The 14950-nt window shown below is 36.4% G+C and overlaps 2 protein-coding genes across 2 annotated transcripts; both read left to right on the top strand.

The window, feature by feature from the left end:
• Nucleotides 1-17: 17 nt before the first annotated feature.
• LOC141813237 (S-adenosylmethionine synthase-like) lies at nucleotides 18-2535 on the top strand. Its single transcript, XM_074701166.1, has 2 exons — nucleotides 18-101; nucleotides 1024-2535. The coding sequence occupies exon 2, from the start codon at nucleotides 1035-1037 to the stop codon at nucleotides 2220-2222; it is 1188 nt and encodes a 395-aa protein (XP_074557267.1). The 5' UTR covers nucleotides 18-101; nucleotides 1024-1034; the 3' UTR covers nucleotides 2223-2535.
• A 1440-nt stretch (nucleotides 2536-3975) lies between these two features.
• On the top strand, nucleotides 3976-7365 carry LOC141813437 (S-adenosylmethionine synthase 1-like). The gene is made up of 2 exons (XM_074701404.1): nucleotides 3976-4026; nucleotides 5947-7365. Exon 2 carries the CDS (start codon nucleotides 5951-5953, stop codon nucleotides 7136-7138), a length of 1188 nt encoding a protein of 395 aa, XP_074557505.1. The 5' UTR covers nucleotides 3976-4026; nucleotides 5947-5950; the 3' UTR covers nucleotides 7139-7365.
• The last annotated feature ends 7585 nt before the right edge of the window (nucleotides 7366-14950 follow it).

The following is a 14950-nucleotide window of genomic DNA, read 5'->3' as shown; positions in this document are numbered from 1 at the left end:
GGGCCAGGTCCGTCTATAAATAAGGGCGGAGGGGATTGGAAGAAGCCGTGAAAAGGGGTGGATCTCGAAAGCAAACGCTCCCAAATCGTGTCCGAAACAAGGTGATTTTTCTAAGATTATTATTATTTTTCTTAGTTCGTGTTGCGCGTAGATCTAGATCTTCTCCGAATGGTTTCTGATGTTTGCGTTTGTTGTTCTTTTGGAGATGGCCGATTAGTTATTGGGTGCTGCTACTCCGTGGTCGAAATGCCCAGATCTGTTTTTCTATCTCACTCAAAAGAATTATAGTGGCGTAGTTTTTTTTTTAATTTTTTTTTTACCATTCTTGCTTGAATAGATCTGTTTGGAACTGCTTTTCTTGGGTCCTAAGATTTTTGTTTTTTGTTTTATTTTTTTGTCGTCCTGCAGGATTAGATCTATTTGTTTATTTACCTTAGAAATTTTCCTTTTTATTTTTAATTTTTGTGCTGAGATCTGTCTGATGCGAGCATCTTCACATAAAATAATTCAGTTATTGAAATATAGTAACAAAAGATCGGTAAGATGCACTCCTTAGCTTGTCAGATTCTGTTTATTTTGGATTTCAAGTCGATATTTTCTATTCAGATCTAAAACTTTAGCCGGAGTTTTGATTGTGGATAAAAAGATTAGATTCTTCCTGTAATATATCTATTTGATGGCTTGGTGTACAAAAGCTCGCTTCACAACTCGATCTAAAATGTTTTTTTTTGGATGAGGAACGGGCATATCTGAGCTTCTATTCTGAACTTTACACATATCGTTGTAATTTGGTTTTCAGTTTTCTACTTTACTTTGGTTTTCATGTTGTATTGGTTTTTCCATTCTTGGAACATATACAAAGTAATTGCTCTGTGCTCTGTTCTATAGATATCTTTCCAAATGTCTCTTTGCAAGTATAAACATGCACGAGTACATTCATAACCTGTTTCAGTATTCATATTATATGTATCAAAGAGACATCTAATTTGATTATGTGTTCTAAACATGTATTCTATGTTTCAGGTTAGGGAATAATGGCTCAAATTGATACCTTCCTTTTCACCTCTGAATCTGTGAACGAGGGGCATCCTGACAAGTTGTGCGACCAGATCTCCGATGCTATCCTTGATGCCTGCCTGGCACAAGATCCCGACAGCAAGGTTGCTTGTGAGACATGCACGAAGACAAATATGGTGATGGTCTTCGGGGAGATCACAACCAAAGGCAATATTGACTACGAAAAGATTGTTCGGGAAACATGCCGTTCAATTGGGTTCGTGTCAGATGACGTTGGCCTGGACGCTGATCACTGCAAAGTGCTAGTTAACATCGAGCAACAATCACCCGACATCGCCCAAGGTGTCCATGGACACTTCACCAAGCGCCCTGAGGAGATCGGAGCTGGCGACCAGGGTCACATGTTTGGTTATGCAACAGATGAGACCCCTGAGTTGATGCCTCTCAGCCATGTCCTTGCCACCAAGCTAGGCGCGCGCCTCACTGAAGTCCGCAAAAATGGCACCTGCGCATGGCTGAGGCCTGATGGGAAGACCCAAGTCACAGTCGAATACCAGAATGAAAATGGTGCCATGGTTCCCATTCGCGTCCACACCGTCTTGATCTCCACCCAACACGATGAGACTGTCACCAATGATGAGATTGCTGCAGACCTCAAGGAGCACGTCATCAAGCCTGTCATCCCTGATAAATACCTCGACGAGAAGACCATCTTCCATCTCAACCCATCCGGACGCTTTGTCATTGGTGGTCCTCATGGAGATGCTGGCTTGACTGGCCGCAAGATCATCATAGACACTTACGGTGGTTGGGGAGCTCACGGTGGTGGTGCTTTCTCAGGCAAGGACCCTACCAAGGTCGACAGGAGTGGTGCATATATCGTCAGGCAAGCAGCCAAGAGCATTGTGGCAAATGGCCTTGCACGTCGCTGCATTGTGCAAGTCTCCTATGCAATTGGTGTCCCTGAGCCGCTCTCAGTCTTTGTCGACACCTATGGCACTGGCAAGATCCCAGACAAGGAGATTCTGAAGATTGTGAAGGAGAACTTTGATTTCAGGCCTGGAATGATCACCATCAATCTCGACTTGAAGAGGGGTGGTAGCCGATTCCTCAAGACTGCAGCATATGGCCACTTCGGCAGGGACGACCCTGACTTCACCTGGGAAGTGATCAAACCCCTCAAGTGGGAGAAGCCGGCTGCCTAATTCCATTCCATTTAAATGCATCATCTTCTATTATCTAGAGAATCATTGCCTGCTTTAGTTTCCAATCATTAACATAGTCGCCTATTCCGTTATCTTTTATTATTTTTGTTTCCTTCAGTATCTGTTCTTACTTGTTTGCTGAAACGTGAAAGTGGAGTGGCCGGTCTAGAGTTCTCTAAATGGTGAAAGAAGCAACAAAGAAGTCTATCCATGAATTGATATCGCCGTTTGTGGAGTTGATCAACGATGGCTATTGTATTTTGTACTGTCGTATGCATTGTTTTAGGATAATAAGAACATTTCTTTCTTTTAATCGTTCCTCCTACTTCCCCAGTTATGATCTTTACCTACCAACTTTTTGGTTTTGCCATTTGATTTGCATATGCTGAATGAGGTAAAACTATGTACAGAAATCTATGCATATTTGATAACTACAACTGCTAAAAACAAGTAGAATCGTTGCTTACAGTCTTCTGGTGTTCTTACTGATATTAAAAATAAGTGAGATGGAAAAATAAATTAGATATATTTAATCATTTTGCTTATTTTAATAGGATCCAAATTAGGATTGAGTATTTGGTTAAAATCAAATTTAATAAATTAAAAATTGAATAAATTGATTTTTTTAACCAACTAAATCGATCAAATTTTTTAATAAAAATCAAATAAATCGAATTGATATTTTATTGGTTAATTCGATTTTTTAACCGAATTAATTGAATTTTTTAAATATTATAAAAATTTTACTAATTAATTAAGGGATTTATAAATTTATTTACTTAAAATTTATAAATTATTTTTTCTAATTTGAATAATTCGGTATATTCGATTTAATCGAATAAGAAATTTTAAAATCGAAATCGAACCGAATTAATCGAATTAATTAATTTTTAAAAAAAATAATTGAAATTTTGAAATAACCGAACCGAATTTTTTAATTCGGTCGGTTCGATCGGTTTATTCGATTTAATTGAATTTTTGTTCACCCCTAATCCAAATGGAAGAAAATAATGCGTTAAATTATATTTTTTTTGCATCTAGTTCCATCCAATTCTGAAAATTATTTTTTCTTCCGTACCCCTCTTCTATTTAAATAAGAGAATTCATTAATGTTTTTTATTGGTCAAAAATAGAAAGAAACAAAAAAAAAGCAAAAATAATTAAAACTTTCGATTAGAATTCACTTGAAAGGAAATTCTATTCATTTGATTATAGTTTTATTTACTCCAAACAATTAATAAGATGAATAAATAAGCATTATACTAAAATTAATATTATTTATTTAATAAAAAAGTATTTTACTGAAATCAATAATAATTATTTATTTATTCTTCAAGAAATATGGCAAATTATAACCGTTGGCACCACATCCCATTATCCTTCGTCTTCACCGGCACCGGAAAATAGGAACCGTAGAACGTTTCAATCGGACGGCACCGAAAAATCATGTTCCTTCGAATAATAAACTCTCTCACTACTTTAATAAACTCAGAGTCTTACCAGATATCCTATTGTTCAATGCAGATCCATTTGGTGGGGCACTGAGCCGAGGAAATGAGTAAGAAGTTCCAGAAATTAGAATGAAATCCGATAGAAATACTATCCCGACTAATCAGGAGTTACCCATTGAACACCTCTCAAGCCGTTGGAAGTAGAAATAGGGCCCGGTGGGGATGTGATTGTGGATGAGATTAAATAATGTCCACGAGTTGTCTATAAATAGAGGGCGGAGGAACGGATTGAGCATAGACGTGGAAGGGGGTCGTTCTTGAAACCAAATCTCCTGATTTGTCTCCAAGTTGAGGTGAATTCTCTTCCATTCATTGTCCTTTTTGTTTTTCCTCTGGCTCATTCATGTAGATCTTGATCTGCATTCGATCCATTCATTGTCTTTTTTGTTTTTCCTCTGGCTCATTCATGTAGATCTCGATCTGCTTCTATCGAATGCTTAAATGAGTGCTTTAGAATGACTTTTAATTGGTTGCTTTATTTTACGATTCAGATCTGATGCCTGTGGGTGTAGATCTAGTGTTTTTGCTCTTTGAATCGCTGTCTGATTGCTCATAGTCTGTTTCGTTGAAACATTTAGGGCATTAATCGTTTTAACGCTTTGAAGGCGGATGAATCTACTTAGAGCATTGCGTTTTTCTTAGGTCGCATTGTTTTTTCTGTGATCGGAAGCCGATCGAACTTTCAGCTTCTGGTTGCCCATCAGGTTCACATCCAGATCGAATGCATGATTTGGATTTTCGTTATAGTGATAGGGCTCTTTTAGGTATTGCAGATGTAAAGCAAATGAGATAAACTACTCTTTTGGTTTAGTTTTTGAGTATTTGTTAGGAAAAATCATAAGGTGTCCCATATTACTTGCATTGTCAAAATATTTATTTGATAAGATAATTAAGTGATTCTATTGAATGGATAATCATGAAGTAAAACAGATTAGACTAGAATAAACGGGTCTCTAACTCTATCAGTAATTAATTATTCATGTATTCTTGGCCTTGATCCATCAACGATGCCTATTGCATCTGCTCCTTTTTTCCAAATTGATTTCCTGAGGTAGCAATATGAATTCATGAACAGTTTTCATTTATACAAATAAATTTATGCATATTTTTAGTTTTGTCATTAATCATGTAGGCCAATTATTATATTTAGTTTTTCTTTAATGATATCAAAGTAATATTTTTTTTCATAATTAATGGTTTTAGAACAACTTTTTTGTTAAAAATTATGTTTCCTTTTCATGATAACCTAAAAGATTATCGATCTAGTTTTTCTCCTAAATCTAATTACTATGATTTGCTTGTAGATTGACAAATACTCTTTAGTTAAATTTAAATTCAACTAAACAATATTTATGATCAAAATTGGTTTCTTCTGAATCCAATTACTAAAGTTTGCTATAGATCGAGAAACTGTTTAGTTGAATTTATTTAAGTAAATTCAATTAAACAATACTTCGTGATAAAAAATTCAAAATTATTTTCCCTTTCATTGTTGCATCATATTATTGATCTATTTGTTCTTTTTTTTTGTAAATTGAATTATTAGCGTTTGTTAATAAATTTATAAATACTGAATTGCATTTGTTTAATTGAATTCATTTAAATAATGTTTATCGATTGAACGAACAAACTCTGATAATTAATTGGTTTTAGGAGAAAAAAATAGATTGACAATCTGATGCATCTATGAAAGAAAAAAATAATCAGAAAAATCCTTTGTACCACCATGAAATAAACCATATCCTATATAAAATTATTGCTTTGATACCCTTGATGTGAAAAAACAGATTGAATAATTATTTTGCATCATTATAATGACAAAACTACAAATATGTATAATGTATGAAATTATTGTGTACAAATCAAAAGTGTATTTGAACCCATATAGTTGTCTTAGGAAATCGACACAAAAGATAAGGAACTTTATGTGGTAGGCGTATTTTTGCTCCTGAGGACCTTTAGTATAATAGACCATTAGTAAGTGACGGGTCCTTTAATTTCTTATCCCATCTTGACAAAAGAATAAGTGTAAGAAAAATTCTTTATATAAAGATAATGTTTTTTTTAAAATCAAAACATTATTTTTTCCTAGTTAAGAAATTATTTTTATGAATTTAGATTTTTATTATTAGTATGCAGGAATCATCATATGTGACCAATGTGTTATAAAGATGCATGCTAATCAACCTGTTTGTTTCATTTTTTTCTGTCAGTTGAATGGCTCCAATTGATACCTTCCTCTTCACCTCTGAATCTGTGAACGAGGGGCATCCTGACAAGTTGTGCGACCAGATCTCCGATGCTATCCTTGATGCCTGCCTGGCACAGGATCCTGACAGCAAGGTTGCTTGTGAGACATGCACGAAGACAAACATGGTGATGGTCTTCGGGGAGATCACAACCAAAGGCAAAATTGACTATGAAAAGATTGTTCGGGAAACATGCCGTTCAATTGGGTTCGTGTCAGATGCCGTTGGCCTGGACGCTGATCACTGCAAAGTGCTAGTTAACATCGAGCAACAATCACCCGACATCGCCCAAGGTGTCCATGGACACTTCACCAAGCGCCCTGAGGAGATCGGAGCTGGCGACCAGGGTCACATGTTTGGTTATGCAACAGATGAGACCCCTGAGTTGATGCCTCTCAGCCATGTCCTCGCCACCAAGCTAGGCGCGCGCCTCACTGAAGTCCGCAAAAATGGCACCTGCGCATGGCTGAGGCCCGATGGGAAGACCCAAGTCACAGTCGAATACCAGAATGAAAATGGTGCCATGGTTCCCATTCGCGTCCACACCGTCTTGATCTCCACCCAACACGATGAGACTGTCACCAATGATGAGATTGCTGCAGACCTTAAGGAGCACGTCATCAAGCCTGTCATCCCTGATAAATACCTCGACGAGAAGACCATCTTCCACCTCAACCCATCTGGACGCTTTGTCATTGGTGGTCCTCATGGAGATGCTGGCTTGACTGGCCGCAAGATCATCATAGACACGTACGGTGGTTGGGGAGCTCACGGTGGTGGTGCATTCTCAGGCAAGGACCCTACCAAGGTCGACAGGAGTGGTGCCTATATCGTTAGGCAAGCAGCCAAGAGCATCGTGGCAAATGGCCTCGCACGCCGCTGCATCGTGCAAGTGTCCTATGCAATTGGTGTCCCTGAGCCACTCTCAGTCTTTGTCGACACCTACGGCACCGGCAAGATCCCAGACAAGGAGATTCTGAAGATTGTGAAGGAGAACTTTGATTTCAGGCCTGGAATGATCACCATCAATCTCGACTTGAAGAGGGGTGGTAGCCGATTCCTCAAGACTGCAGCATATGGCCACTTCGGCAGGGACGACCCCGACTTCACCTGGGAAGTGATCAAACCCCTCAAGTGGGAGAAGCCGGCTGCCTAATTCCATACCATTTAAATGCATCATCTTCTATTATCTAGAGAATCATTGCCTGCTTTAGTTTCCGATCTTTAATAACACAGTTCTGTTCTGTTGCCTCCTATTAATTTTGTTTCCTTCATTATCAGTTCTTTCGTGTTTGCTGAAACTTGAAAGTCGAGTGTCCGGGCTAGAGCTATATATCTTAATGGTTAAAGAAGGGCTATTGTATCTTGTTATGTCTGTATGCATTGTTGTAGGGTAATACAAACCCTTCTTTAACCCTTCAAGTCAAAGTACAGTTAAAAGTTTGGTTAGTCAGGTCAAAGTAGATCAAGTTGACTAAGATCTAGTTGTTTTGAATTGGATTTCGATATTTAATTAATATATTAATTTGAGTCAAAATTGACTAAATAGGTAGAGGAAAATTCAAATGACTCAAGTAGTAACATATGATGGGCTCAAATCACACACGAGCCTTTGATGGACTAGTAGTAGCATTGAACAGAATGAATTTGCAAACTAAATGATTCTAGAATTGATCACATGAAGTCTCTATAATAAATATGTTTGTCTCAGTCTCGGACTCCATAGTAGGACTACTCGACTCCTCTATTATTTCGTTCGCTGTTATGATTTAGAATTGTTCGAATATGATAGGTGAGATCGCGTGGGTACTTTGAGGCGGCGGCAATGGCCCCTTCTTAAGCTCTCTAGTAGTGGAATCACATCCATGGCTTCATATGCAACCTCACACCGTGGTTTGAAATAAACAATAAGAATGAGGCACATGAATTTACCAAACAATACTCAAGGTGTCTTTGATTTTGCTAAGAGATACACATTGATCATTTCCTAAATATGAGAAACACAAAAAATCAAAAATGATTCAAACTCACAAACTCAATTTTTTTTGAATAATAAGTAGATAATTTTCCCCTTAGTTTATTTATCGATTAAATCCGAAACACAGCTTATGTACACTCAAAGTCTATCTCTAGAATAACTCACAAACTCAAATTGCTAATTATGCAATGATTTCAATAAATATTGTCATGATATGGAAGCAAAGTTCCTATATAAAGGGATGGACCCTCAATTGCGACAATATTTATCCCCATCCACAAAAAACACACAATTAGAAATTAATACACAATATTGAAAATAATAATAATAATAATAATAATTCTTGCATTTAAATAAATGCTCTAAACTAAATTGACAAGGACATATATATGGACTCGTACCAACTAAAATAAATTAGACTCATGCTATCGAATGGACAAATATATGAAATAAATACAGACACACTAGAACCTACCTCAAATTAAGATTCGTTGGCATCTTTTGAGAAAGACCTAAACCAAAATGAAAATTTTTAGAAATTATTCATCTTTATTTATTTTTTAATCTAAATGGATGCATGGCCAAAGCCCCCATAACATACTAGGACATGATGACCCTAGCAAGCTTACAACCAAATCAATTTACTCTACTACATCCCTTGCAATTGTAGGATGTGAACTTAGTACTATATCCACTTGAGACTTGCAGAGGCAATTCAATGAACCTTCTTCCTTGCAATATTCTTTCGTCTTTCGTAATACCATTAATTACCGACACTCATCTTAATAGCACTCCTCCTTTGCTCACATGATTTCTACTTGTTCCCTATGATATCCTACTCGATCAGTTTTAGCTTAACTAAAATACAATTAATTACATGCCCCATCTAATGACCAAACTCATGATGATACCTAAACCCTTATCGCGGTCCTTTCTTTCTTAATTTTGTCGGTAGGAATCATAATGAAGTGAAGAAACAAAATGAGAAGCATGGAATCGATCAATTTGTTTTTCCCTCTTGTAATGATGCATATATATATATATATATATATATATGATTTTCCACTAAACAAGAATAGGGTTGTGCTTGTATTGTGGGGGCAAATGCTAGTGTTAGAGTGGGGAATTATTATGAAAACAGTAAATATAATTAACATAGAAAATTAGGTCGATTGCTAAATCTATCTTGTAATTTTAAATATCTATGAGGTACATATATTTGGAAATAATTAATATATATTATATATATGAAAATCTAACCAACTTAATCCATTTTTAGATATGATATGATAGATGATGTAGATAAAAAAAATGATTGAACACTAGTATATGATAGTTTAGCAAGATCATAATAAATTTACTAAAAGTTGCAAAATAAATTAATGATACATGTAGCGATTAACCGTAAAGATCAATATAACTTTTAGTGACAAATTCATAATTAATGATTAGTAAATTAAATTATCAATGACAATAATGATGGTAGACGCGCCCCTATTTGCCTAACTAAGCTTGTGCCTCTTCATTGTTCCCTTAATAGAGTGTAAGAAGATAATAATGAGCTTAACTAAACTCAAGCTTTTGCCTCTTCATTGTTCTCTTAATAGTGTTAGGACCCGTGCGAGCTTGAGGGGGGTGAATAGCTCCGATTGCTTCTTGTCTTGATCTTATTCTCATTGTTTGAACGCGCAGCGGAAATCTTGATTCAAACGTGACTTCACATGCACAACTCCTGAATTTTACTTGGTATCTATCTCCTTAAGGCAGTTAATCCAAAAGTCCACTCTAAACTATTTACCCCCATTATGAACTCCTCCTTTTCGGATATCCTCTGGAGACGAAGAAGCCTCTCACAAGATTGTTCTTACAAGAACACAATAATACAATAAGAAATAAGAATATAAATACAAATGAAAGCAAAAACACTTTTTCAAATGAGATCTTACTTTGAATGTCTTCTTATTGCTTGGAATAACCTCTTGTTGGTTTGGAAATGCATCAATATTTCTTCCTCAAACCCCCAAGAACTGACCCCTTCTCCTTCAAACGAAATTTGACTTATACAGTTAATGTTAAGGTTGATTTCCACTTATCAATCGACTGATATTCTCTACCAGTCGATTGATTTTCGACTTCCTTTACATGACATTTGATCATCCTTGACCTGCCAAGACGTGTCCTGTTGCTTGACATCCAGTCAACCTTAACCTGCCAGAACTTTCTCGTTGTCTAGTATCTGATTAACCTTAACCTACCAGGACTTTGCTGTTGTCTAATATTCAACCTTGTCACAACTTTAAATCACTAAGTGTTCTGTCAACTTTGATCAATTTGAACTTTTCTTTTGTCAACTTTCTTATTGGATTTTTGATCACCTCTATGACCCACTTGGTTAGTCAACCTTGACATGAGGTTGATTGCGCCAACAAATAGTGTAAGAAGATAATAAATGAGCTTAACTAAACTCGTCTATTAATTATGTACATCATCATTTAGGAGGGTTTTCAATCTAGTTAATCTCTTAGGACATATAATAAATTGTACATCATCATTTCTCAAGTATAGAGTGACAAATTTTATTTTTAGACTTTACTCAAAATGTCTCATACCAATAGAGATATCTTCCATCTTATAAACTCATGATCTTCTTTATATATTTTTAATATGAGACTTTAATTGTAATTCCAACAATAAAGCTACGATGATTGAGAGATTTCATAAAAAGTTTTAGTAGGAATAATTGCTTGGCCTTGAAATGTTAGTCGTAAGGCACACCTATATTGGTTGATGGTCGCTTTGACACTGTTGATGGGGCCGTGGCTCATTTGATTGGCTCGGTTGATCATCTGACTGCACTGTTCCAGGTCTGGATGTCTGGTCATCCTCCTCCACCACGGGCTTCTATCTCTAGTGCAGCTCCGGCTAGTGATGATCCTCCTCCTATGAATCTTGATTGATTGTTTCTTCAGATGTTTATGTTTTGTTCCTAATAATTGTATGACTTTCTCTTATAGTTACTATATGGATTATTAAGTTCTTGGATGTTTCTGCTCATGTATAGATATTTCGTTGTTTGTTGGTATATTTGCTTGGGTGGATGCTTCTCCACTTATCTGTTGTATTTATGTTTCTGCTGCCATGATACTTGTGTGGATGGTTCTTGTTTGTTCAGATGTATGCATTGTTTTAGGGGAAGGTCTTGCTCTCTCTTTTCTATTTTCTTGTATCCATGCGCTGCTTTGTGTTGCCTATTTTGATATTTGTCAAAGGGGGAGGAAGGTGCTCTAAGGTTGTTGGGTTGTCAAACATCAAAAAGGAGAGATTGTTGTTGCAATCATGTCCGTAAGTTATATTTTGATGTTTGACACCAATAAATGTTAGAGCACAAGATGAGATATCTAACTTGTGTGTTAAGTGTGCAGAAAAATCCTTACGAAGTAAGGCAAGTGGAGGAAAGTCCTTACGGATGAGAAGATCGGTTGTAAGGCAAAAGGAAAGTCCAAGAGGGTCGAGGAGTGAACTCTTGGTATGAGGAAGTCCTTATGGGGTAAGGTAAAGCATGGAAAGTCCTTGCGGATGAGAAGACCGGAGGCAAGGCAAAAGAAAAAAGTCCAAGAGGGTCAAGGAGCGAGCTCTTGGCACGGGAAAGCCCTTACGAGGTAAGGCAAATAAAGATCAAGAAGGTTGACGACCAGAGTCTTGATCAAGCGAAGGAAGAACTCGGCAAGAATTCATTTCAACCACTTTTCACTAGTGTCAGTCGACTGAAGTGGTAAGGACAGTCGACTGGCACTAAGTTACTACGCCTGATACGCCTCATTAGTCGATTGGATTTAACACCAGTCAAGTCGTTTTGAAGATCAATCGATTGACTTTGAAGGTCAGTTGACTGATGTTGCTTGGAGAGCAATCAGAAGGTAAAATGACTCGACTAGAACTTCACGTCAGTCGACTGAAGTTGATGGACTCGACTGGATGTGTTCATCAGTCGACTGTCATCAACTCAGAGCAAACAGAAGGTAAGATGACTCGACTGATCAATCACATCAGTCGACTGAGGACAAAATCAATCAACTGATGGGAAAAATCAATCGACTGGATTTTGAATTTTGACAAAAATCAGATGTGATTTCAGTAATTCAGTAGCCGTTTTCTATGTTTGACTAAATCAGTCGACTGGGATGGTAAATCCAGTCGACTGATAACTTAAAAACTGAACTGGTATAAGAGGTAAGTGCACTTCGTGGAAGAGATATTGGCAACCATTCAAGCTCCAAGCTCTTGTGCCCTACTGATTGATAAGCCCACAACTAGATGTCACGAATGAGCCTCAAATTAGAATTTATAATCGAAAACCCTTAGCTCACAAACAAATGTAATATAGGGGCCACGAGTCGTATTTTCCAAGGACTAGTAGAGAATTTGTATGAATCAAGCTAGATGTCGTTCTTTTTGGGTTTTTATATGAAATGGGGGTTTTGGTGTTTTCAAAATGAAATGTAAATGAAATTCAAGGTAAATGAAATGCATGAAACCAAGCAATAAAACAATAAAATAAAATGCAAATTAAAGAATCAAATGCAAACAATGAAGCAAGTAATGATAAGCAAAGGAAGTATGAAATGCAATTAAGGATGTGAAAAAATGCTAAAGAAACTAAAGCTCAATGTAGCAACTTATTAAAATAACAAATCCAACTTGCAAGCACAAATTCAATCTAATTATAACAATGCAATTAACTAACAACTGAAACTAACAATGCCATAAGCTATCAAAAGAGCTAACAGGTTATCAATCACAGATATTGATACGGTGAACAGTGAACAAGTTTCAGTGAAAGGAATTCAAATTCAAATTGATTTAGGAACTAAAGGCTAAAGAATTCCAATGGATCAAAACAACTAACAATAGCTAAACAAAGAATCAAAATTGAAATCAACTGAATCAAGAAACAAACTGATCAAAACAACAAAATCAGAAATGCAAAATACAGAAACAGAAATAAAGAAATCAGAAATCAGAAAAAAAACTTCAGATCTTCCCTTACAAATCCAATCTCCAATCTTGCCGTCACACAAGATCTGATCAAAATCAGAAATCCCAGAAGAAACTACTATCAATCTCAGCTCGATTTGATCTGAATCAAATCTGATCAACGCGTATCAGAAACCCCTCCGAACACGCCGAACAGAGCAGATCAAGATTCTGAAAATCCAGCTGAAAGATCCTTCAAATCGCTTGTAATTAAATGCTCAGGAACCTTCAAGAACCTTCAAAGAACCCCTCCGAATGCCCTTGATAGCTCCGATCGTCTTGGATCTGAAGATCATCAGCTGAAATTCGCGCGGATCAGAAACTCTGAAGAAACCCTCACCAGATGATTCTGATCCAATTAATGCCAAACTGAGCTTGTAGTCGTCTCTGGAAGCTGGAAATCGATTTGGAAGAAGAAAATCTGAAGATCTGCCTAAAAACGAAGAAAAACAGAAAAAGAAAAACGCGGAACGAAGATGCTACAGTAACTGCTACAGTAACCGCGTCAAAATGCTACTGTTCATTCTCTTTATAACGGGGATTTGAATTCTACTGTTCACAGCCGGCTTGATTTAAGCTGGTTCAGCGCGATTTAACTCAGGTTCAACCCAATTCAGCCCAATTTCTCCAATTAGCCGTTTTCAGCTCCAATTCAAACCCTAATCTTGATCATGAAGTTTTTAGGTCCATCAAATTGATCAATTTTGGCTTGACTCGGTCCCATTTGGCTCGATCATGGTTCAACTTGAGACCTACAAAGAATTAAACTCAATTAATACCAAATTAACCATCAAAATTATAGAAATTATATCAATCATCCAAAAATACACCATGTCACAAATGCAATTCAATTATGTCGATTAAGCATTTAATTGTTCAATAAAATCCAAATTGAATCAACAAAATACCATAAAATCCTAGCTTATCAAATTCCCCCACACTTAGCCTTGTGCGTCCCGCTCAAGCCAAAACAATAAAACTAAGAAAAACTCCTACCATCGTACCCCCCTAGATCATCCTCAATCATAATTAGAAACAATTGAAAGAGAATTATCTAAAGTTGTAGAATCTCAAAAGTTTAAGTCCATAAACTAGACTCTTGTACTTGGTTAACCACCTAGCAAGTTTCATCCTTCATGACTAATTAAGATAAATGCACCACACTCAATCTCACAAGGTTGTTTTCAGTAGATAAATCAGTAACTCTCACCCTAATTCTAATTCATGATCAAGTAAAGTAGGGCTCACTCAAGCAACTTAAGTTTCATGCACTTCCATAGGCTTGCTTGTTTTCTACTCTCCACTAGCATTCTTGATTTGGAATCCACACTTATTAAGGATTATTGAAGACAATAAGCAAATCATGAACTGAAACAAATGAGATAAGAATTTAGAAAGAACAAGGTTAAGAAAAGAAACTTTAAGGAAAATGCATGGTAGTGGTAGATATGGATATACTTAAATGCTAACCAATGACCTCTTGCCCTCTTTTCTATTTCATTTCTTTTGTAACACATTTGTTTCTGTTTGTTCTTCAATTCCATGAAAAAATTCTGGTCTAAACTCTTTCAATTTCCCTCCTTGATACAAACTCCTCCTTCTTCTTCATTTTGGCTTCAAAACTCCACCAAATATGCTATCTTTTGTTTCCCTTTGCAAACAAACCCAATTCCTTCACATTTAAGTTTCAAAAGAGATAAGAAATAGCAATCAATCATCAGCAAGCAAAATTCAATTCACATGAAACCATAATTGCAAAGTATCAATAGCAACTTTAAATCCAAAAACAATTCAAAACCAAATTGATACTTTCTTTGTTCTCTCAATTTCTTCACTGTTTTTCATCCATTCTTTTTCCATAATGAAGATTGATTACTAATGCTTATCATACTGCAATTTCCCTGCATTTCGAGCTCAAATCAGTGCTCAAACAATTTTCAAAACAGCAGCTGAAAA

This window comes from Curcuma longa, chromosome 20, assembly GCF_044706935.1.
Source record: "Curcuma longa cultivar G26 ecotype Majalengka, Jawa Barat chromosome 20, ITB_CL_G26_1.1, whole genome shotgun sequence".
NCBI lineage: Eukaryota > Viridiplantae > Streptophyta > Magnoliopsida > Zingiberales > Zingiberaceae > Curcuma > Curcuma longa.
The sequence above is the reverse complement of the archived record's forward strand: the minus strand, read 5'-3'. Positions and strand labels throughout refer to the sequence as shown.